Genomic DNA, 25,215 nt, shown 5'->3' on the forward strand with positions numbered 1-25,215 from the left:
TTAAATATAAACAAAATTATGTTCTGGAGAGAATCAAATATCCCTTCTTTACGGGAAACCCTGTCAGGGAAATGAACATCGAGAAAGTCGAACCATAAGTTGGGGCTTCCAGTAAAATGTCTACTATTCATGGTGGTATGGTTAAACATAATGCTTCCAACCAGGTAATCGTTACAGAAGCGTATGGGTGAACACAAACCAACTTTACTTCACCTTTTGCCTACGTTGACACTTTGCAGACATACTCAAACATCAAAGGGAAAAACAAATACTACAACTGCTGCTGGTGCAGGTCCTGGATTTCAGGCGCTACATTATGCTACTGACGAGTTGTCAATTTTACAACAAGCAGTATATTTCATGTACTTTTTTCTTCCCTTTGCTCACACTACAACGATGCAAATAATCACATCATCTTGTTTCTCGAACGGAATGCCCAAAATCACCACGCAATAACTGGTGGATTAAAGTGTCAAAGTATGTTAAACGCTATTAAAGCTGACAGAAACACACCCAACCGCCAGGTTAAAGTTTTCCCCATCAAAAAAAGGTAAACGGAGGATTACGTGTTCTCTAACAGCACTCGACAGTCAATTCTTGGTTTTCCTCGTTTGAAACGATAAGCGGATGCAAGCGTGTGCCAATTGGGAAAGTTCACCTTACCCGGGGAACGAACCCCCAAAAACCCTGCTCAAAACGTGACGATCTCACCCCCGTTTGCCCCGTAAGAATTTGTTTGTAAAAAAAGGAAAACTGTTTGATCCATGTTTCCCAGCCACAAAATAGTATGCCAAAAAGTTGCGCGATCCTATCAAGAGAGCATATGTTATTTTTCAATTTCAATACACAAACGTACTGCACATGACAATACGTTACGGAGAACTGTTTGATATATTTTTCGTACTGTGTTTTTTATTTGTCCTATCCAAATGTATTTTTTTAAACAATGAAAAAAATAAATACCAAACTGATATGAGAAAACCAAAAAAAACGCTTTACAGAAACACATATCATGAAAAAATTAAATGAAATAGAGAACCAGGAAAAAATGGCCACAATATTGGTGCAAAACAAAACAAAAAAACAAAAATATCGCTTTTGGCGCTAAAATTTTTAACCGAAAGACCTTTCGGGGGAGGGCGATTGTTAGGCACTTGTGCGACGGATGCAAACATAAAGTACGTAACAATAGCACACGGCATACATATGCGCCCCAGCACTGATCCCTTTTTGCCCGGAAATGAAAATTACTGTTGCGGTGCAAATAGATAAAAGGGTAAAACAAATTTGGAGATAATGCTAACCAAATACGAAATGCCATGGCTGTTGTTTATTATAAACCGGTGTTGAACGGTTGCTACTGGTTTGTATCCCCCTAGACACGGTAGTTTCGTGGTTGAACAAAAAGTCAACTCTGAACATAAAAAAGGCCAGTTCCATATATACTCCGTGCCGTGAACTAAGCTAAACCTCAAGCCAAAAACTGAGCACCATCGTAGTTTGGGGTGCTCACAGAAATAAGGAGAATAAATGAACAACCAAAATATGAACTTTCACATAACTCGGATATTCGCTTTTTTTGTTTGGTTTGGTCAAAATTTTTAGTGAGTATAGAATAATTTTGAAGAACTACGGTACAGATAATACGCCCAACTGCACACAAAGCGAGGAAGAGCTTTGAAGATGCGTTTGAATTCACCAGCCAAACTATCAACACCAATTTATGACGGAAGACCACAGGCAAAATCGGGAACATTCAGGAAAGTTTGCGTGATGCGTTACGCTTCCCGTTGGTAGGGAATTGGATCGCCTTGGAATCGTTTTAATAGTTCGTTGAGTTCGCTGTTGCAGTGTGCTCCCAACGGAACACGCGAATGAAACAATGTTTGCTGATACTGGTGCCATTTCATCCGAATGGCGACGTTTCCCCGGATTCGTTCGTTACCAAAATGTTTGGCGGACATTTCCTTTTGGTGACGAAAAACCCGGTTGTGTAGGACGGTGTTGTCAGATAAATTATTGTTGACATTTATGCTTCGCCGAAGCTCATCGTGTGCATCGTTATCATCGTTCCGTGGTACGGTCGTGCACGCACAGCAGCAGACAATGAACTGACATAAACGTGGCACGGCTTCTTTGGAAAGGGGTTTTGTGTGATGCATCGTCCCGCTCGACTGGCAACTCGGGCACAATGCTCACCAAAGGGAGTGACCTGATTATGGTGCACCGTGTCCTGTATCCCTTTTAACCGCGTACTTCGAAACCGGAAGAGTGATGACGAAAAGAAAGCTCATCCATTTTGCGATCCATGGCGACGGTCGACACACACGCACACGGTTCGTCGAAACAAGTTGATATGAAACACGTCACCAAGGACGCTCATTGTTCGATGAGGTTGCTTCTTTGAAAGATACTAAAATTAATTTCAATTAGCCCAACCTCCTTTGTGTGCAGTAAGATGCGCTCCGCATGGAAATTTATTGCATTTCTATCAAACCATGTTTTGCATGTTGTTTGAACTGACATCCCGCATCCGGAACATCATGGAACAAAACTTTCGGTACCCATGTTTGTCTAATGATGATCTTTAAGAGATCTTAACGAACAAAACTACACATTATCAATCTCCATCACATCACGAGAAGCAAGAACTTCATTGCAAAAACGCGGAAAGCATCTCAAAATTAAGCTTGTGGTTATCGTTTTCCACCCGCAAAGAGCGAGTTTTAAGTTGGCGTTATTTATTACGCCATTTCCTAGCATTTCACCCACCTTCAGAGAAGCCTACCATCGATTCGATCACGCTTACTAATGGATACTTGTTTACAGTTTCCACTTCTGTTGGTGAGATAATTTTCCAGTTCATTGTACGTACCCGCCCGCAACTGTCGTAAAATAGGGGCGGAAAATCAGAGAAAATGGTAACGAAACCACGAAAAAGGACGCCCTCCAAAACTTTGGTGCCAAGAGATGCATGAAAGCATAAAAAATAAACAAATTGCTCTTACAACCGAAGGGTCTATAACCGTGGCTGATACTACCGAAAAAGGGTATTTATCAACACCCGCCCGCGCGATCTACCCGGTTGATCTTTCAAACGGGTTTGTGCTGCACAAAATTTGTCCAACCGAAATTAAACTCGTTCATCATTCAACCGGGACGTCTACCGGAACCAGTGGTGAGTCGCTTCTGGTTCCATCCCTGGACCTTAGCTACTGGTGGCGAGAAGTTGTACGCCACCCTTTCAACCTTCTTCGTTACGGTGATCGATACTCGACTAGCTGCTGGAGTGTAGGAAAATAAAAAGTAAAACAAACTACCAAAGCCGCCAACCAAAAGCAGCTTCCTATGCCCAAAGTGCCACTCTGCGGAAAAGGCATGAAATTTACTGCAACTCGAGTGCCCTTTATGAAGAATGGGAAAGTCGGCAAAAATTCGAGACGACGCGCACATGAAGAAGAAACTGTCACGGAACCCGAGCCGACACTATTTCAGCCATGTTTTTTTTTTCGTCTTCTTCTTCAGTATGCACTATAACTCGCATGTTCACCATGCCGGGAGCGTGTGCTTTCGTCGTTTGTTCTATTTCATTTCGTACGATTTATTTCGCTCCGGCCTGGAACCGGCCAGCGAGAGGTCTAAAGTTTACGCTTCTTGTGGCCACACACCACACACCATGGGATACATCGACAAAGAAGAAAACATAGGGACGTTATGTTTCCGATGAGTTTGGGAACCGGAAAATAACCGAAACCAACCCGGAAACCAACCAAGGTCCATCATGTGAAAGATTTTTTAGGGTGTTTCGTGTGGTGATGCCAAAGGTCACGGGGGGAGAAAAACACGAGAAAAAGCGATAAAATGTGACAAAAAACATACTGAAACTGAGAAGTTACATTGATGAAGTTGTTTCGATGGCATTTTTGGGTTTTTGGAAAGTAAACACACGAATATTTTTCACGATTTCGCGGGCAAGTGGTAAGCACCAAAGCGAGGTATGGGAGCCACCATCGTTTGAACTCAGCAGGGGGTTACAAAAAAAGACATAGAAAAAAAACCTCTCGGAAATTAGTCAGCAGTCGGTGAGCGAGAGTCAAAAGTTGTAAACAAGATCGTTCCGGTTAATTTAATAAGGCAATTAAAATAACAAATTGAACTGAGCCGGGATGCTGTTTTCCGGTTTCGCTGGTTCGAAATTAATGCCATCAAGGGAAACTTTTTTTTCCATGACGGCAGTTTTCACAAAACATGATGAAACGGAGGGAAAGAATTGGAAGAAGTATAAAAAAAACCAGCAGCTCATCAAATGAAATGAAGGTTAAAATAGGAAAAAGGAATTTATCAATTAATCCTAAACGAGTTGAACGAAACGCAAACTAAAGCATGTAGGCTGTAGTTCAATTTAAAATCCTTTCTAGGAAAAATATGTTTCAACAGAAATATTTTACTGAGAATTTAATTGTTTAAAACAGATCCGATGAAATGAAAACCCATCAAAATGAATGAAATTAAAAAGCTCAAACAAAATAAGCCTTCAGATAGTATTCACTTTGTAGGCATATCACTTTCATAACTAACCGTGTTCTTGAATGAAAAAGTGAATGAACGGTATTATCTATCTAACAAGCATTTTTCAGACTTCATCTGTTTTTTTTGTTGCCCTTAATCTACTTGTTCTTCCCTTTGTTTTTTTTTTGTAGTTCAAGTTGAAGCACAACTCGTTTAACTTTCGCAACAAAAAAAGCTTCATAGCTGCCGAGCATAAACAGTTTTTCCTCGTTTTGCCATCAAACGAGAAAATGAAGCATAAAAATAGCCACTGCCACTCCATTCAAGAAGTCAACGTGCTCTCACAACACTCTAGTGGTTTGCAGTAAAATTCATAAATTATGCAATGGGGGCGAAAAAAAAGCTTTCGGTACAACTACTCCTTTTCGATCAAGGAAAAACAGCACTTTTCTCGCTTTTGACAGGATTTGTTTAACGTAATGAGAGCGGTATCACAACGCGTGGGTGACCTGAGGAAGATAATCTACTTCATGTTCAGGTTCATTCATGTCGGGTATCCATTCAGGTATGATGAATGTGACTTTAACAGCGAGGTTAATGAAAACATTATTTTCTCTTTTAATATTTATTGTTTTATTGTGAATAAAATAGCAATGATAAAAGAAAACAAATATAAAACACCACAATATTAAAAATTGTGAACTGGAACATTTTTTGATGAATGTTAATATTTATTCACAGTTTGATAAAACATCGTATCACGAAAAAGGAAATTGTTTAAAACAATTATTAATTTGTTTTTTATTTTCAACACAATGCAAAAAAAGAAGAACACACAAATATGTTTCTTGAGTATTTTCCCAGCCCAGCGACTTCGGAAAAGCCAAAAAAAGTTCAACAGTCACGCATGCAACGACGCAGTAAACAGCGAGAGGGTAAAGAGTTGTCCCACCGTTTCATCACATCCAGAAAACTGTGAAAGCCCGTGCTCTGTGCTTATTGCATGGTGATATTTTAATAAATTTAGAATGGCCTGGCGTTATTAAAATTCATAAGCTCTGCTATCTCTCGCCTTCCGCGGTTGGCGTCCACCGAGCCATGAGCTCTGCTCCGGTACAGCTGAGAGCTTTTGTTTTATGCTACTCAGATACCAAAAAGCGAACGAAACTGTGTTACGTTTTTTCCACATATTTCGCACATGAAACAAAAAAACGACAAGTACTGTGACTCCAGTATACACAGGCGGAGAACACATGGAGCACATATATGTGTGTGGGTTTTTCGGGAAAACTTGAGAAATTGTTTTTGTATTTTGTTTCACCATCTCCAATATGAACCAGAGGACGAAAAATACGTTCCAACAGGATGTTTTTTTTGTTTCCCGGCTACATAAGGCAATTTAAAGGGCAGAAGCTTTTTCTCGGCTCACTAACATGGGTGGACTTGTTCTGCGTAGTTTCAAAACGTTCCGGGGGAGAAAAAAGAGGATCGTTTGGAACCTGAACAAAGATATCCATCCGAAGATAGATAGATAGAACGTTCGAAAGGGAATGACTTTTTAGAAGCATGTTAAATTCAAAGCCTGCCCTTCATTACCTAGCCAAGCACGCCTCCAAGTGTGCAGGGATGCTAACTGGTTTTACTACACCTAGAAGTCAAATGCTTACTGTCAGATTTGGAGCCTACAATGTAGTGCCTTTTGATACTGCAGTGTACATATGCAGCCGCAGTGTACAACAGCCCAAAACATTGGCAGTCATCATATCAGGACCTCCAACACAAAAAAAAAACAAACAAGAATTCATTTTAGTTGGGCTGACGAAAACAATGCGGTAGAAAGGAAGCATTACTATACCCTTTTTATGGTGTGGTTTTAGTGAAAATAATAGTCAACAAATGCATTCTGTTGGCCAGCCGCACCAAGACGCTTGCAGCATGGATAGCAGAGAGCGCTCTGTTGTTTGGTACCGCAAAATTGATGAACCATGGCAGTGGCTATTTTTGGGTGCACAAAAACCATTCGCAAAAATTCAATCACACCAACCGCCTGTAGAGATGGTAGCAGAAAAACACGCACACACAGCAAGGAGCTAAAGGTTTCCCGTCTGTGGGGACACACTGGTGGCGCCAATCGTAATAAACATTTTACTGCAATAAGAAAACGCAATGTTTATACGAAAAACTTTTCCCTTTCCAGGGCTTTTGCTGCATTCGATTTCAATTTCAAAAGAGCTGCGTTCGATCGTTGGGTAGATTTCATACGGATTCAACTGTGACCAGAATGGCTTACCCAGTGCAGAGATCGAAACTTGCATTCTATCGTTCCAGGCAAGATACGGAATGGTGCAAACCGATATCGTAAGCAAATGTACATTGTGCGTAAGCACCTGGCCTGTGGCTGGGTTTGCCAGTTTGAAGCCACAGATCATACGGCTTCTGTAAGCCAATGTTTCATCACTTCACTATTCTTCCCCCAAAAAATGGTGTCCGGGTTTTTGGGAGTACATTTCCCGTTTGCCAACAAGCAAAAGAGGATTGTGTGCTCGATTAAGAAGGGGAGAAAAACTAACAAAAAAACATACCCTTACCAATGTAAGCCATGGTTTGGTTTATGTTGCTTGTCGAATCGAATAGTTCTCGGTCTATTGCGTTCCCCTTCGTTCAGCAGACGGATGAAACAAGCAAGGAGCGGTCAGGAAAATGGCAAACCAATGTTTCCTGTGAAGGTGCGGTGATACTATGGTACACATGGAACGAAAACCAGAACCAAAACCAGATCCTTGTGATCTGACCTCAATGCAGAAGTAGGGTACGGAAATTCATCCAACCGCGACTCCTTTGCACCAGCGCTCAGGGCTTCAAGTCAGAGAGCGAAAACCGAGCAACCGGAAGCAGCTTACAATTGCACCGGGTCACACATTGTTGTATCCGGAGGAAACATCCCAGTCCGGGGAATCTTTCACTCTCTCTCCCTCTTTCTCTTGCTCTTTTACCATCTCGCTACAACTGTCGGAAGTTATTAAATATATTGCTAAACTTTGGTCGGCCACTAATGGCGAACGGGGAACAGGACGGATGCCTAGCATTGGGCACATCCAACCATCCACTGCACACCACTGAGGACTGTGTATTTACGAACGGAAAAGTGACACTATCAATTTGGTACAATCGATACTACCCCCGGTAAGTGGGATCGTACCATGGCAAGGGCACGTTTCTGCCTAGCCTCATTGGTACTGGGTTCAACCGACAGTGCGTCTTCTATTCTCACAGGTCACATCTGTCTTCCTAACAGAAAAAAGGGAAGAAAATCTGGAGCTTATTTTTCCAACGCTCGACTAAATGAAACAATTTTCACCAGCTGCATCAAATTGTCTGCGGCGTTCTGTTCCCTTTTTGATTGCAGATAGTCTTACTGGATAGTTGTAAAATTTGACCGGAACGTACGGAATTACATCCCGTAGCCCCTTTTGCTTTGCAAACACCGGTGCAGCAACCGACCCGTTTGACGGTAAAGAAGCCAGCGAAAGCACAAATCCGGTTCAACTTCTGCAAGCTCAAACCAAAAAGCGTACCAATCTTCGTACGTACAATGTTATTGCTCTTGTCTGCACTAAGCGTTTCCATTAATCTCGAAGATTATCGTCCACAGTTTGCAGACGCTCGGTGTGAGTGTGTGGGCGTGATACTGTTCCCCTCGCGCCGTAACTACTCACCACGTGGTCACCTCAGGAATTGCTAATAGGTACGGGCCAAGTTTTTACCATGCTGGATCCATTGAAATGGGTAATAAAAAATCATAGCTCAGAACACGATGTGGTACCGGCTCGCTGGTTTTGTTAGCCTGAGGTTAAACATTCTTGCTAACTGCGGCCTAGACCTCTATACTACTGCCCGGAAGAAATGGATCTACCCGTTTGTGAAAAAGGGGACGAAAACTCTCGTCGGCTCGAAAACGAAAAAAAAAGAAAATGGAAAACTATTTTATTTTCCTGAATTTAGCTTCCCTTGAAGCATATTTCTTTCCGGTAACTTGCTGCAGCTAGGGGATGGTCACCTCAGTAACTCGTGGTTCAAGCTTTCCACGACTCCGAACCGAAGGAAACAGAGAGAATGGATATAGTAGAACCAATGAAAGCAAAGCATCGCATAAATTCGTATTCGTGTGCCAAGCTATTAATGGAAGTACACTCGAACCTCACACGTTGTATGCTGTACATTAAATTGATTTTCTTTTGTTGGTTGCTCAAAGTGCTCCAGAACTAGTGTTGGTTTAAAGCAGCATTCCATAATCTTCCTAATAAACCAATCAAGAAAATGTCCGACTTTTTGCTGTTGATATTATCTAGAGTGACTTAATTACTGGGCAAGCTTTTAACACAGGTACGCCCTTTTTCCGACCCCGGAACAAAGGTTTACTTAAGCTGAGGTTAATACTTACATTCATCGTGATCCTTGGCGGTGACCGTAAGCACGGTATGCTGTATGTCTTCGTTTTCGTCGACCTCCGCCTCGTAAAGTGCTTTGTCGAAGTAGGGTGGGTTGTCATTCTTGTCGGCAATACCAATACGGATGAATTTGGTGACTGTTGTGGGGAGAAAGATAAAAACATGAAACGTAAGTAAATAAATTCAAAGTAATCTATTATTGTCTAAAAGAACAAACACATTGAACATCCATTTGTAAATTTATGACCTTTCGGTCTATGTTTTCAAAGCTATTGAAAAAGAGAACACTAATTACGATAATTAATTTACACAATGGAAATGCATTCGCGTAAAGGAAAGCCTTATCAATCAGTGTGCCCTTGAATGCATTTGAATACTTTTGATACATTGCATTGTGCAGCATCCGGCTTCGATAGCCACATGCACATTGAGCGGGATGGGCTTACTCTATATCAGTGTCGTATTTTTATTTGCGATATTCCATCGTTGCGATCCATCCACTATCAGAGATCCATTAAGTGTCACGCCATAACTCAACCTCGATATTGGGTACGGATGCAGCAACCGGAAACAAATGTAAACATCGTCCCAGGACGCAGCCTCCCAACAGCTGACATGCCAATGCCAACTAACCGAGTGTTCCGAGTGTACGATACTTTGTTTCCACTCTTTACCACTACATGGTAGTCGCTTATAACGCAGCGCTCCGATCGTTAACCGCAGCAGTAGCAGCAGTGGAGGCGCTTATTTTAACGACCTGTCACACCAAGTTCGACTGAGGCCTTGCAGGCACCACCCGTGGGTACGTGAGTGAATAAAGATTTTTAGACAACCGGCCTGTGTTGTTGTGTGGGTATGAATGTTCACAAAGGTCTATGGGATGGGGGATGAGTGGATTTTTTTTTTGTGTGGAGAAGGTTGCATAAAATTGCATTCAAATTTAGTTGCCGCTGTCGTCGGTGGTGGTTTAAGCTGTGGGCACAATTTTGGTGCACAATCTGTTCACTCCGAGAACTGCATGAAAAAAGGTGCCAAGCTTGTGCACCACCGAACGAACCACCATTTGACGGGACACTGCGTTGGGCTGTGGAGTACAATAAAATGTTTTATTTAGTTACCACACATCACATCCGGTCTGTAGTAGGGGGTAAAGAATGTCCGACCGGAAGTTCTGAAGGTGGGTTTTTGAGGGAGAGAGAGATAAAGCGAGAAAGCGAGTGAGAAAGAGTTACTATATTATTCTCATTACCATAATGACTCCTCCTGGGCTTAATGCGGGGAAGTTGGTGGAGTTGGTGGTGGATTTGGGGCGCAACGGGCAGATTAATCTGGCGCTCTGAAGTCAGCTCCAAAGGCAACAAAAAAAGGTGTTGCGAACTAGGTGGTCCGTATTTTCGGAAACAATCTCATCCGCATGCAGCTTCGCGAGACGACAGCTCGTGTGCGAGATGGCTAGCAAAGTAACTAAAACCAGCGTCAACGCTGAATGCCCAACCGCCACTGTACATTCTGTTGGAGTTTTTGGGACCGTCGTTAATCCCCAGGAATGTCGCTGCAAACTGGGCTAACGTGACGGTGGAAGCGGTGAAGCGTAAAATTACATTCCTCCATAATTAGATGACGGTCGTGCGGCCGTCTGGACGTGCAAGGCGCGTGGGGACTTCACTTGCACGGTTGTCAACGCAGTGTGCATAGAAGCGTGCAGGGTTAAAACCCGTCCACCGGCCAAGCTATAAGCGCATTCTGCATAATTTGTACGTGCTGCTGCGTTATGCGGTGAACGGGTCATTTTTCGTGTAGTCCTGGCACGCCGGTTTTACGGGAACGAAATTAGTTAAAATTTCAAAGCGATATGGTGAACTCATCGTCGACAGGCTAATAATTGGTTGCAATGTGGTTTTTTGGGATAACATTTTTTCACCTCTGCGGTGAAATTTTGATGAAATGAATAATGGAAGAGAAGTAAAAGAATATTTCACATATCTGCACAGATTCACCACGGTATTGTGTTTGGGGTTTGTAACCCATTTTTGTGACTAGACGTAAAATTTGATTTGCATGCATGACAAAATTCGTTTTGAGTAATGTCGTTTTTTGCTATTGAACATCCATTTCCACTTCGAATTCTCGATATTCGTTGCAGCAATGCCGCACTCTATTTGTTCGGCATTGATTAACCCATTCGACCTATTGAAGATGGAAGGTATCGATTACCTGTGCCCGGGCATTGAATATCCAGTACGGTATTCTGACACAATGAGCTCTATTTCACCGTATGGAAAATCTCAAATTCAAAGCATTCGATTGGATTTATCGGGGTAATTTCTTTCGATCCCGTATCGTGGAAAAGCGAAAAAGGTGCTTTTGCTACTGCTGTTTGAGCACCTGAATGGTGAAGCATTGCAATCACTCACGTACACGCACTTATCGACTACACCGTATAGAACCATGTACGGGGCTGTGTGTGCGCGATATCTAGCGAGTCAACAGTCTGCCTTATCGTACAGCCCCTGAATATAGGCTCACAGATGGTTGAAGAATTGCCCCAATTGCTGCTCTGATATAAAACGGATGAAAACAACATTCCTGGAAAGTGTGCGTTGTCGCCCTTGACGAACTTGCCGAAACTATTGAGACATTCCAATGTGGGGCGGTGAAATGATTGAAGTTCGGAAAAAATGTCTTACCCATTTGAACAGATAGGTAAGGATATTTTTTTGCGTTTCAAACACACCACAATTCTGGGTACTGTTCGGCGTCCTGATTTTCTAGTGTTTCGTATTATTTTGTGCGAGAAAGAAAGAGAGACAAGAAAGAGAGAGAGAGAGAGAGAGAGAGAGAGAGAGAGAAAGAGAGTTTTCTACCCTCATCTGGCGCAAACGGTTTGACGCTTGATTGGGAAGTTTTGAAGTTGAGATTGAAATTTCCACAGACGAGTGTAAACGGACCGTAAGGACAACTCGGTGTGTGGAGAAATGTCTTCGGGGTGTGAGCAGGACGTGACTAATTCAGTGCAGACGGTGGATTGCAGGACAAACATTTGTTTCTTCTTCACCAGGTCCAAATAACACATTTCCCATCCACGCTCTATGTTCGTTCCAATAGCCATCTTGTTTTTTGCGGTTTCAAATTCGTCGAAATCGAACAAGATGGTGGGCGGGTGAGCATCACAAACAAATACACCGTCAATATGGCGCACAGGTAGGTGGATTGCTGCTACAACACCAGTTAGAAAAAAAAAGATATCGTTTCTGCTCACGCGTTGATGGTGGTCTTTTCGAAAATTTATTGAAGAATGCGTGAGCATGCGTTAGGAAAAAAAGAAAACGTAATCAAAACCGTAAACATGTGTAACACCTGTGTGTTAGAAAGTTTCTCACAAAACTCCACCTATCTGCGTTTCTCCCTTGTGGCTGTTTTCATTCAGCATTCAAAAGAAGTTTATTCAATTTGAAAATGAAATGCGTGCTGGCAGAGAGTAGAGTGCAGGGGATGATACCACATCAACCCGCTGGCTGATTTCTTTCGATGCATATCAATGAACGAACGCTTCTGGAAGCTATTTCAGCTGAATTTTGTGAGCTCGTGGTAACCAGATTGATCACCAATAGGTAGAACCAAAGAACCGGAGATGATATTTACAACCATATTGCGTAGTTTGTTTTAGTTTTTTTGGTGTGTCAAATAAACAAATATATGCAATTCTTATTTAAAAAAAAACCCCCGGATACTAAGTACTACAGAAAATGGAGTATGCTTTACGTCAATATTGAAAAGAATATTCACTATCAATTGAAGCAGTAGAATCAACAGGAATAAAATAAAACATAAAGCGAATTTGATCAGCATCACTCCGTATCAATTACTTTAATTTAAAACGTCAAAGCAAACGTGATTTATTGCGCTTTGTTTGGCATAAGTGGGAATGTGCTACTTCAAACATTCATTGTGCTTTTGAGAGCGCGAAACAACGAAAAGTTTGCCGACTTTTAGAGCAGCAAAAAGTACAATTTCGTAGCTTTTGTTCTTCATAAAACAAAAGAAACAAGAAACAAAAAACATGAATTGTTCTTGTATGATCTCGTTTTTTTATAAATACGATATATACCGTGCGATTGAAGTGCCATAATTGGACGTTCTGTGTGTATATGAAGCGATTGAATCGTTAGGCGAAATTGATCCAGATACGCTTACCACTCGCGGGTAACGAACACAATTCAATGATTGGCACTTTTTATCGTGCAAAATCGGAAATAGGGACAATTTGAAGCAGACACAGCAGTAGTCTGTACGTGGTGTTTGATCTTCGATTCTTCAGCCAGTCTAATATAGTGTTTTGTGCGCCACTCGTGCGCCAATACTCAAAGGACACTCCAAAAGAACTGATACTGGTTGATGTTTTTTTTTTTTTGGTCGTACATGCTTTATGTTGTTCAAATCGCTCGGTGCAGATTTTCGGTCAAAACCGGAAGCTCAGTTTTAGCTTGATCGGAAATGCACTTTGCGGTGGTGGCCGTGAGTTGGACAGCTCTATACCACTCGATGTCGCGCGGTAATACGTAGGTGGTACATCCTGCAGCTAACTACGGCAAACCACTAAATTGTACTAACTGTATACATTTCACATGAGGGAAAAAAACAAAGACCAGCACGAAAAGCGATCTGAAATACGCGCCACTGAGCACATGAAAACTTGCGACGGCGTGTGACGAAGAACGTTGGATGGAGCATACAAACGAATGGTGAAAATGTGCGGGTGAAGCAAGGAAATTCGGGCACACAGTTCTGTGTACACATACGTATAAAAACAATGGCCAAACTAACGGGACATACATTCTGCTGGCACGTGTATCAATAGAAAGCTTTTCATGGTGTCCGGTACGTAGCCGGCCATTTCTATTACCAAACATGTGCGAGGTCACCGATAGAAGTTATCGTGCCCGGACCTGCATCACAAGAACAAAGTGTGTCCAGGCTAACCATTTGCTCTGTTTCTTATCACTTTCAATTGCGTGCTCTCTCTCTCCTGCTTAGTGGCGGATACCGATTCTGATAGCAACCGGAAACTGGAGAAGGAAATGGCAATCCTCACCGACCACCGTTCCTGGATGAACCGGTTCGAGAACTTCGCTACGGTTCACCGCCTGCGCCTGCACTTGCATCAGTGATTGTGAGTGATTGTTAGCAAATAACAGTGGTCCGTTTGTTTGTGAGGTGACACACATTTCCAAACTCCCATTCCCCGGAAGCCACACACCATCACCACCGGAACTGACAAAACCTCCGATCCAGTTGTGCGAAAGTTGCTGATCGTTGTAACTCAGCAACGGTTCAGCCAAAAAGGCACGAAGCGGGTCGGTTTCACAATCGGCACATTACTATGCACCTTTTCCTGCGCCATTTTGACATGCTGCGGATGTGTTGCATGGTGTGGTGCGGCACCAAGTTTGACGGTTTCTAGTTTACTGTGTGTGTATGTGTGGGGCTGTGTGAACCACACGAAATGTTTCAGCAAACGGATGTAAATGATGGACTGAAAGTGGCTTCGATGGAGCTGCCGATGGGTCACATGGGCTGCTCAACCGTACGATGGCGACGATGTTGTTGATGATGATGATGAAGAGCAAAATGAGCTTGAAACAGACGTGTATGATGGGCGCGTTGAATGTGAAAAACGATTCACACTACAGAGCGTATCCTCGGCTACCAGCAGAAGTCAGTGCGCCGTACCATTTGGAACAAAGTTTTTCCTTCATAAATGTCTCCAGCCGGTCCCAGACGGGAAGCCCAATGGGGTAGCAAAAGGAGGGAAGGCAAATCACTCAGTTTTGTGGTCTCGGAGCGCATAAAACCGCACATCATCAAACATTGGTTACGGTGGGTTGCATATGGTTCCCATTTACAATTTGTTTGCCAACGTATGGTGTGCAATGTGCGGGCAATGACATGTGGGCAAAGTGTTAAATAGTTTCCATTTCAAAGACAAACGTAAATGTTCATTTCTCGCAACGCGACTAACGTTGATATGATCAAATGTTTCATTTGTGTGATCGCTTGTTTTTCTTTTTTTTTGGGAACAATGTTTTAATCGGTAATGCACCTAATGCAGGGGTTTGCAACTCTAACGAAAAATTTAAAATAGTTTCTTGATTCTTTACAAGTTGAAGTTGTAGAGATAGAAGTGAAATCTTTCGGACTTTGTTTAAATTTTATAATTTGATTATTTAGCTAAGAACAGATCTACCTAAAATTATTATAATTAAAGTTGAAAGTGAAAAGATTCCGAATGTTTCACTTTTACTTGAAAAACCCCTTTTGTACGAGAAAAATAAGGCCATAAAAATGTCCATTTATGGTTCTACCATCATGTGTATTTTATTATGCTTGATAATTGCTGATCAACTCTCCTTGTAGCAATATGTTTAGATAGCAACAGTTAACTTTAGCATCATCTTTAAGCAGTACTGTAACTTCACGTTGAAGAACCAGAAAGTAACTTTTATGATGTTTTTCCCTTTCTCAACATTTTAATGAGCAACCCCTCAAAATGAAGAATTCATTCTTTGTCTCGGTTAAAAGAAATCTTGTTACATAACAACATTATAGGAACATGAAAAAGATAACCAAGTCCCACTCATCCCCCCAAAAAAAAAAGGATGGAATGTACACAACAATTTACTGTTCCTTCTTGAACCAACTTTAACGGTTTTAGGCTCCCCGGTACCGGTGTGCTTTTTTCCTCGAAGTTGGGAAGTATTTCGTATGAAAACACACACACACACCACTTTCTTACACTCATCACACGCACATGGAACGCATTTCAAAGTTTTATGATAACGCACACGTGTATTTCCCGTATGTTCGCAGACTTGAGAGCCTACCGTTTTCCCTAGCCGACGCAATGCAGCCAACCGTATCCTTCTACCATCCTTTCTGTTTTTTTACAAACTCAAACTCTTTGTAACAATACGCGTAAAAGCGCAAAAGAGTTTAAAATATTCGTAAACAAAACAACAACAAAAAAAGTAATAACAACAAGTTTTCCCACATATTACGTGCATACGGAGGAACTCTTGTTCTTTCTCTCCCACGGGTAAGAGGCACAGACTGATTAGAATATTTTTGCGTCGCCCAAAAGACTGTCGGGTTTTGGACCTACCGGGCGGTTAAAATGAATCACTTAATATGTATGGTCTCGCAAATGTGCTTTGGGGGCGATTGCATGGTGAAATTAATTTTTCGCTCCAAAACAATCTCCCGGAATTCGGTGTGTCGAAGCCATTCCTTTTAGTATTGAAAGCGAAAAAGAAAAAGTGTCGATAAGATATGGAGGTGACAAGGTTTTACACCAAAAAAAAAGAAACACACAAAAACAACATTATTATTCTCCTCCGATTATGTACCTCGGGAGAGGTAAAAGTTGCAAACCCGACTTTGCTATTCCGCTTGAAGGAAGCTTACATTACGCACGTTTCACCCGCAATCCATCGTACGTTGTTGGATGGTGTACGGAATGGTAGTATAAATATTTACAATGTGCCAAATGTGGATTTCCATCCCTTCTCGGCCGCAAACTTGACAATACTTTCCCGTTGCTGCCGGTGAGATATAGCACCCCGAGCAAAAGCTTCTACACACGTGCAGGAACTTTGAACTTGCTGGCTGGAGAAAGCATAAAACTTTAAAGCAATCTGCATCGTTAGCCAAAAAGGGAAAGAGAGACAAAAACACGAACCCGACGGAGACCGTGCGTGAAGCGTCCGGTTTGATGATATGCAAATGATTCGACCCGCTGTGGTGTCATTTGAATTCCGAGCATAAAACGCACTGTTGTGACCATAACGATGATCCTAACTCCCACCCCCGAGCGACACACTCACACGCTTGGGAGCCACCGAAGTCACTGTCTTGACTGAATGAAACTAAAGGCCTTTCGTGTGCATGAGAGGATGAGCTATATAAACAAAATGTAAAGGAGTATGAATCGTTCAGAACATCCCAGGAGAAGTAGCTTAGAAGGTTAGTTATGGGTTTTGAAGTGGCAAAAAATACACAACACCCAAACCAAAAAAAAAAGGAAGAATAATAATCGGAGTTCCACCCATGACAAGGCCCACTAACAGGCTGGATGGATTGGGAAAGGAACGATTGCTTCAAATGTCGGTGTACAATGGTGAGTTTTTTTAGTGTGGCTGTTGTTGCTATTATGGCGCATATCACCGCCCCATACACACAAGAAGCCATTTAACTTTGCACTGTTTTTTGTTGTTGCTTTTATTCCGTTCAACTCGTGCTGACATTCCGACCAAATATTTCAAACGGTACGCGCACCACAGAAGCCACAACCGGAAGGTTAACCGAAGTTGTTGTTAGCTTGGAGATGCTATAAAATTTATAGCCCTCCTGTTCCATTTCCAACTCACACTCCTGCCAACATGAATTACCTCCTTGCCATACTTGGCTGGTAGTTCGAAGGGAGAACAACAGCAAGGAACGGGATTCAGCTCTGCTCTTCATGTGTAGTTTCTTTCAAACGAAATTACTACGATAAAGCAGTATTGTGAGATCCAAAGAAGTCACCGACATCGCTAGACACGCGCAGAAAAAGAAGCTGCAAAAAGTGAGACCTTTAAGGCTTGAGCGTGAACTACCCCACCGGTAAGCGGTTGGGCCAGACGGTCCCGGATGGGTCTTTTCTGTATCGTTACGTACGCGGCTACACTCTCTTTGCGCGAGAAAATACGTTTGTGTAAGATGGTGCTGTTACCCATGTTAGAAGCGAACACAGATTGTGTTTTATGCTGGTCGTTACAATCAAAAACATTTACATAAAACTTAGATGCTGTGCATGTGTATGATAAAACAAAAACAAAACAAAAAACTACATCGCATCATCTATGTCACTGGAATTGGTGGTTAAATAAAACATTTATGGTAAGTTATGCTGTACAAGCATGCGATGGGATGTCTTGAGCAGAAACGCTAGCAATGTACTACTTAGTGAATTGGTTTAAAGATTCTTATCAATTGTCGCATAACTTCTGGTTAAAATGTTATATTCTTACTGTTGAATTATTTTGCTATAAAAATGCCATAATGATTGTTGCGAATGACAGTTATTTTTAAATTATACATTAGCTAGAAAAAAATTCCAATTGTTGTTGGAATAATAATTTTCAACTCCACAAAAGCAAAAAGCTTCTTTCCCTGTATCACATTAAAAGGAACGGGTTCGGTGGAACAGCAGACAAATTTTCCTTTAAATGACCCTTAATAAATTATGGCACAAGTATTGCGTTGTTATCGAGAATGTGCCATAACGATTGGTGAACAGGAAAAATTAAGAAACTATTGCAAAACCACGGATGAGAGAGAAAGAAAGAGAGAGAAAGAGAGAGATAGGAAGAGTGCAAAGAAACAAAGATTGCAATTCATTTCATAGTACTGTCGGAAATTCTACACCATTTCGTACGGCAATGGGGTTCGCTGTACAAACGTACCAAAAGCTTTACCGGAAGACGATAAAAACTGAAAACTTTCAACTATCGGCACACACATACACGCTGCCTAGCACACAGCAAGTGTGCAAGAATCAATAACATCAAACAGCCACAATGCTGCCACAATGTTTGCCAATGACCGTAAGCAGAGGAATGGTGTATTCGAACCCTCCAAACCAACCAGCGCAACATAATCCGGTGCCATAAATTGTACCACAAACAGACACACGCCGGCGTTCCCGGTGTACACGGGTCGAAACAGTTGCCTTTTGCCGCACACAGTGAGAAAACTGCAGCGCGCGGCCAAACATTTCGGTGGATGAAAAATGGACGCATTTCTCGATATTGAATTGGCTGCTCGCGGTTTTTGGTTTAGGATGTTTTTTTTCCCTCGTTTTGGGCAAACAACCGCGAAACGCGTTTTGTCACCAATGCCAGGGGCTGGGGTATTGCCGCTCGTTCGGAACTGTCGGTGACAGCATACTATTGCCCGGTGCTTCGCTTTAACGCGTTTGAATTTCACGGAAGCAGATTCTTTTTACGGTTTCTACTAATAGAACGGCAAACAAAACGCTAGAGCGTTGAAGAAAAATTGCCAAAGGAAGGCTTTGTGGAGGTTTCGTTTTTTTTTTTTGGTGAATAGTTTATATACACACCGCGACCACACTTCATCGATGTCTTTGGCAGCGGAAGAAAATCCCAGAAAAGCTTCCAACATAAATAGACAACAGCTTTTTCCTTATTTACCCTGTTGCCTGCACGTGGAACTATGGCTTCGCTTTCTTTCAGCGTGCAAAAAAAAAAAGAAAAACGATGGAAACGGATACTGCCGGGATCAATATCGCACCACACGCTAACGATAATTTATTACCTTTCATGTGGTGCCGCGATTTTGCAGGCTGAAAAATGTTTTCCTTTTCCACCACTGTCACACCTACCACACGTGTGATGCGATAGTGACTCCATATTTATGCCTTGCTGCTTATGTCACTTTTGTTTCTGTTCGGAGGAATAAAAACGGTATCTGGCTTTATTTATTCACACATCTCAGATTCGTGCATCCGTGGCGTATTGTTGCTTCTGGTGGGATATAATTTATTGCCGCCCGATGATGATGTTGGCAGGGAAAAGATTATTGCTAACACATAGAAAAGACAAAATTGGTCTAAGCCTCGTTCGGTATGCAAGCGGTTAGGTACATCGAGAGAAAGAGGAAATAAAAAACGATAGTTACATGTAGTTATAACTTTTAGTTACAATGAAGAGTTGGGTACAGAAAAAAGCACAAATATAAACGAGGAAACTTTTTTCCCAATTTAGACCAATGAAATATTCATATGTGAGCAGCGCTTTGATTGCATGAGAAAAAGACACCTAAAGCTGGACATACCGAAAACATGACCAAAAAAAAACTGAGAACTCCCCAACACCATCGATTCCATTAGTGTCATCTCTCATACACAAAGTGTTAATTTTATGTAACCCATAATGATACATCCTGTAAGGGTAGCTGCTAGCAACTAGCCTGGGCACTGGTATCGTTTGTCTGATATATCGTATTGCAGAGCTAAAAGCTCTGGCAAAATATTCTACCACAAAACGGTTGAACCTTAATTCGGCTCGGTTTGCCCCGAGAACTCTAACGACTCTGGACGGCTTAGCGCACAGGAAGTTTGAGCTTAAAATTTATGACAAACCATTAAACCGATCGACTACCCACTTAACGCTTTGCCAGGCGTAGTAGTTACCGTTTTTAGAACCTGGAACCCGGCCAGCACTATGGAAATGAAGGGCCCAGAGATTTAGTGCACCATTTTTTTTTGGAACGGTGCGGAGTTCTTCCATATCGCAACTTTCCTTGAAGGTAAACAATGTTTTATTCTTCCGCTTCTGCGTAAACACCTTGTAGTAGTGGTTGTATATACCCGTACCCGTATAGGTAAATCGCTCACTTTGTGCCCTCTATCATGCTTTGGGATCGTATTTTGAAATCGTCCCAAAAAAACGGTACCGAAGAAATGGAAAACTAACGAGTCTCCGGCGAAGTTGCTGGACAGAGTTGGACTTGCTAATGGAAATGTAAATTGGTTCAGAATTGAAACCCTATGGAGGAAGCATATTAATTTGCAGCAATTTATCGTCATCGAGCCGGTGTGCCCGTGGTACGGTGGTAAGGTGCAGACCGTCCAAATCGAAGTTTGAATGTCCTATTCGTACCGATGAAGTTATTCTTTACGGACGTGGTCCGACTATCGATGGTCAGTTTGGTCCGCCACTATCGGTGGCTAAGCGGGATGGCATTTTTTTTTTTGCGGGCGAGAGTTTTGAATACGGATTATTTAAAGCGATTCACTAGCGAGATTGTAACGACCAACGTGATGGTGTGTTGAATGGATTAGAGTTGCCCCATGATTACGTCGCCATTCCCATCGATCTAGATGTGCTAGACGACGGTATGGAAATGGGGAGATAAAATGGAACATTAAATTTAGTAGTGGCAAAATCTGGGGACTTTAGTTTTTTTACTCGTAACGTAACGGCAATTCATTGATCGTTTGATACACTCGCAATGGACGACAGTCAGTTAAAGCAACTGTGCAAACTTTCATAAGCTTACGGCAAATAACCACAAGGGAAAACCGAAACGCTTGCGAATGTTCACCACCGCTCTGTTTGCATCAGACGCGCAGTATTATTATTCCAATTGCACTCAATCCTTAAGGGATGTATTGCGGTAAAATATACCTTTCTGGAAAGGCTAAAATCAACGAGCTGCTTTTGCTAACAGCAAACCGGCATCGTCCCGACAGTACTTTCCGAACCGTGCCTTTTTGGGGTGGTCGAAAGTTTACTTTGTTAAATAGAGTTCCAGTTGCCAGTGAGCTTAACTAAATATTGTTCAACAATGACGGTAAACTCGTAACACAAACCGCAAACGGTACCATCGCCTCCGGTAAGGGTAATGCAAAGTGTTGCGTGAGCAAATGCACCCGAAGAACATTTCCTGCTGCAATCCGGCGCAACGAAGCGCACCTTTGACAGTCATCAGGGAGGATTGTTCGAAGGCGCACTAGTTTCCGATTTTCCCGCGGAAAGAAACTTACCGTTTTGTAAATTCAATTAGCTTGCCAACTTGGGAGAAACATCTCCATTTTGTGAGGCAAATGAGAGAAAACAAAAAAAAAAACCATCGCAAACAAAACAGAAAACTAAAGCACGAGCTGTAACATGACACAATTGTTGAATACGAAAACAGCGATCAATGATGATGATTCGGTGGAACGAGAGTTTTACAACCACAAAGAATCGTCCTGGGCATATATTTTTTTTGTTGCTGTTGCCGTTGATACATAGAAGCTCTCGGTATTTCCAATCAAAAGCTCCACTCAAATTAGAAGTGAGAGAGAAAATTGAATCGTGCAATCAGTATTGAATGTCTCTTCGAATAATAGGCATAAGTTTCCATCGCATGAACGATGCATTTGATTCGAAAGAAGAGGATAGTAAAAAAAAACACCCAATTTCCAATGCCATCCGCGACACAGTTGCACGGTACACGCTTTGCACTTCAACGATGGTCCATTGATCGGGGGCAACTCATTCCTGGGTTCGGTTCATTGACGATGCAAGACCAAGCGCTGCTGTCGATTGTCCTTTGCAAGTGAATAGGTGAGGCAACGCGTCGTGTTGATGCGGTGGGGATGCTTGGAACTTTGTGATACAACTTTGATATCGGTGATTTTTTTTGCTGCATCTGGTTTTGTTCTCTTCAGCAACGAAGCATCGGGACTTTCTACACAGTCCCTCACAGTTAGGGACAATGTACACCTAATCGAAGTCGACATTCAGAATGCTGGCACGGTATGGTTTGGCCAGCCGTAGCCGGCTGGTGGACGTTTTGTTGTGAAATTTCGGTGCTTCAACTCTTTAATGAAATTTTCACATTCGTACGATGATAAATCACGGCCCCAAAACGTGACTTATTAGCTGAACTCTGAAGCAAAACGGGTGACATGAAAGCAACCGATGCTTGGGCAAGGTTAAAATGAGAAAAAAAAGAAACACCCACCTAAAGCGCCTCGAAAGCGCCTCCGTTGGGTGATATCGACTTTTTCGATCTTTTCTTAATAACGGCAGGCGTGTACATAAGCGTTCAAACAGCAACTAGTGGACGATATCCCTTTTCCATCGCACTGGATGGAGATAGATTGGCTTCGTTCGAAAGCTCGAATGTTCCCAAGCAAGCGCTCGAAGAAATTCTTCAAAATTTCACAAACTGATGTACTCGAGAGGCTCTTTCGACGAATGATACGTCCGTTATTTCTCCGCTGCAGGCATTCGACGCCAGAGAAACCGTCAATTTCGGCGGTGCACTATTTCCTTCCGTTCGATTGGCCTGTGACATGAAATATTGTACCTTGCCTTACGTTGAGCCCGTCCGCCACACTTCGCTGTGTTGCCTGCTATTTGGTGTTAAAAGCCTGACAAAGGTATCACAGGATACACCCCGTGCGATGTGCTGTTGGCGACTTCAAGCTTGCTACAATGTTTGCCTGGAGGTTGAAAATGAGTGACAGACAAGTTCTACCGGTGGCCGAAATAGGGCATTGATTGACATTTCAAAGCGTTGTGTCCAGAAGGATTTGATAAAAAAGGCCCTACCGTGCCATACGTGGTTGGTGGTTCAAAAAAACTAGGGAAATGCTTGTGAAAAATGTTCTACTTGAGGGGGTTGTTTTTCTCTCCTTCTCTCTCTCTCTCGCTCTCTCTCTCTCTCTCTCTCTCTCTCTCTCTCTCTCTCTCTCGATTGCATGCATCGTTTCCATCGTTAGTTATGAAGAAAATATTTCAGCAATAATATTTTTTTTATTTTCCCTCAAGCTGTTATTAATTTATCGAAGTTATTCATATGGCAAATTAGTGGAATCTTTATGATGCATATTACAAAACGAAACGATGCATATTACACACCGAAAGGTTATGTGTCCCGGAAATCATTAGCAATGATATGCAGTCATATTTACATCACACACACCGTATGAAGTTCGAAGAAATGCAAAAAAAAGCAATTGCAAGTTCCTTCGAACAAAAATACTTTGGCCACAATTTTCATTTTCCACTGAAGAATATTAAGCAGTAGTGTTGATTATGTTTCCTAGGATCTAGCAACTCGATATGGAAAGAAATAAAGTTTCGTCTTCACCCGGAACATACATGTAATCCGCCGGTAGTAACCGGAACCGGGCTGTGGTTTGTAAAATTTCACCAACATCAAGACTTCTTCCCGGTAAAAAGGGGATGCATGCAAAATGATGAAAACGAGAACTAAACGTTGAACTTTTGATTCATTTTCGTTTACTGATGGTGTTGCATGGTTTATGATACCACTTCGCAAGAAATACCGCACGAGCGGGTAATGGCAGGACCTTTACTAATGAGAGTTTAGCATATTTCCACTTGTGTTTCGTAGCTGTTGTGCGTCATCTACTAATTTACAGCTTCACACGTACTTCCCGGTACTCGAAGCACCGATGTGGAGCGGTTTTCGTGGTCGGTAACGAACACGGCATTTAACAGCTTTACGTACGATGGACGTGAAGAACGTTGTCTACTACCCAAAACCCTCCTTCCCCAATAGACCGCTCATCGGGCGGAAATTGAGTGTGAAAAGTTTTACAATTTGTTCCCGCAGTGTTGGCCACCCGCACCAACAACGGTGCAAATGGCGCCAAAAGCGCCACAGTCTCAAAACTTCGTATCAATCTCCGCGCTCGTGCGTTGAACGAAACCATAACACCACACCGACCATAGCACCCGTCCCCAATGTACAGCCCTACAGAAGAAAAACCTTCCCGAAAGGAAGTTCTATCTGATAAAACTACTTCCGTTACCGACTGCGACAGCCGGAAGCAGTTTACCCCGTGCTGTACACCAAGGCAGCCGTGATGGAGGAAAGGCGAATATATGGCCAATAAGTGATACTCTCCTTCTGGGTTTTTGGGAAAGTTTTTACCACTCACAGTCTGACGGCAACTGGTGGAAGTGAAGCACTAAAAAGTGTCAAATATGGAACCGAGACAAACAGCACCGGATTGGACAGCAGGCTGATATCCCGGACGGGATGCTGTTATGAGTGTGTATGTGTGTGATGAAGTGAAGTTGGGCCAGTTTGGTAAACTCCTTCCCCGTCGCGTCAGGATCATGCTCACTCAGGGATAAAATTTTTGCGTCACACTTGAAATCATTTTGTCCACTCGAGACATGCAAAGTATATAGCGAAAGGAGGAGGTGATGGGATATATTCTTCCCAGGAAAAAAAAAAATCCTAGGCAAAGATATAGAGATTGCGGAAGACATACTCAAGATCAACCGAATATCACACGGTCGTGGTTTTTTTGTACCATTTGAATGCTAACATGGACCGCAAAAATGGGCGGATAAGAAGTTATGAATGAATTTATCTCTTTTTCTTTTCTACTCTTTTCGATGTTGATTATCAAACTTTACAGTTTGGCTCAACTGCAATTTTTCCATTTATTTTCTCTCATTTATTTGCTCCTTTTTATTTGCGATTAGTTTCTAGATTTTTCAAAAAAAAGAACTATCAATACTTATCACAAAAATGAAACGAATAAATGGTTTGTTGTGGTTATTAAAGTAAATAATTCTTTTCATCAGTTAAAAACAAATCGAACATAAAAAGCAGAACAAAGTTTATCAAAATGTTAAACTCTGGTAACAAGCAAAAGAATGTTATA

The 25,215-nt window shown here is 42.1% G+C and overlaps 1 protein-coding gene across 26 annotated transcripts in view; it reads right to left on the bottom strand.

The window, feature by feature from the left end:
- Positions 1–25,215, bottom strand: part of LOC125775022 (neural-cadherin) — a 476,608-nt gene that overhangs the window by 51,018 nt on the left and 400,375 nt on the right. For all 26 annotated transcript variants that reach the window (XM_049445413.1, XM_049445410.1, XM_049445418.1 and 23 more), the window contains one exon: positions 8,951–9,094. In XM_049445413.1, coding sequence (XP_049301370.1) covers positions 8,951–9,094 — 144 coding nt within the window. The remainder of the gene's footprint in view (positions 1–8,950; positions 9,095–25,215) is intronic.

This window comes from Anopheles funestus, chromosome 2RL, assembly GCF_943734845.2.
Source record: "Anopheles funestus chromosome 2RL, idAnoFuneDA-416_04, whole genome shotgun sequence".
NCBI classification, from domain to species: Eukaryota; Metazoa; Arthropoda; class Insecta; order Diptera; family Culicidae; genus Anopheles; species Anopheles funestus.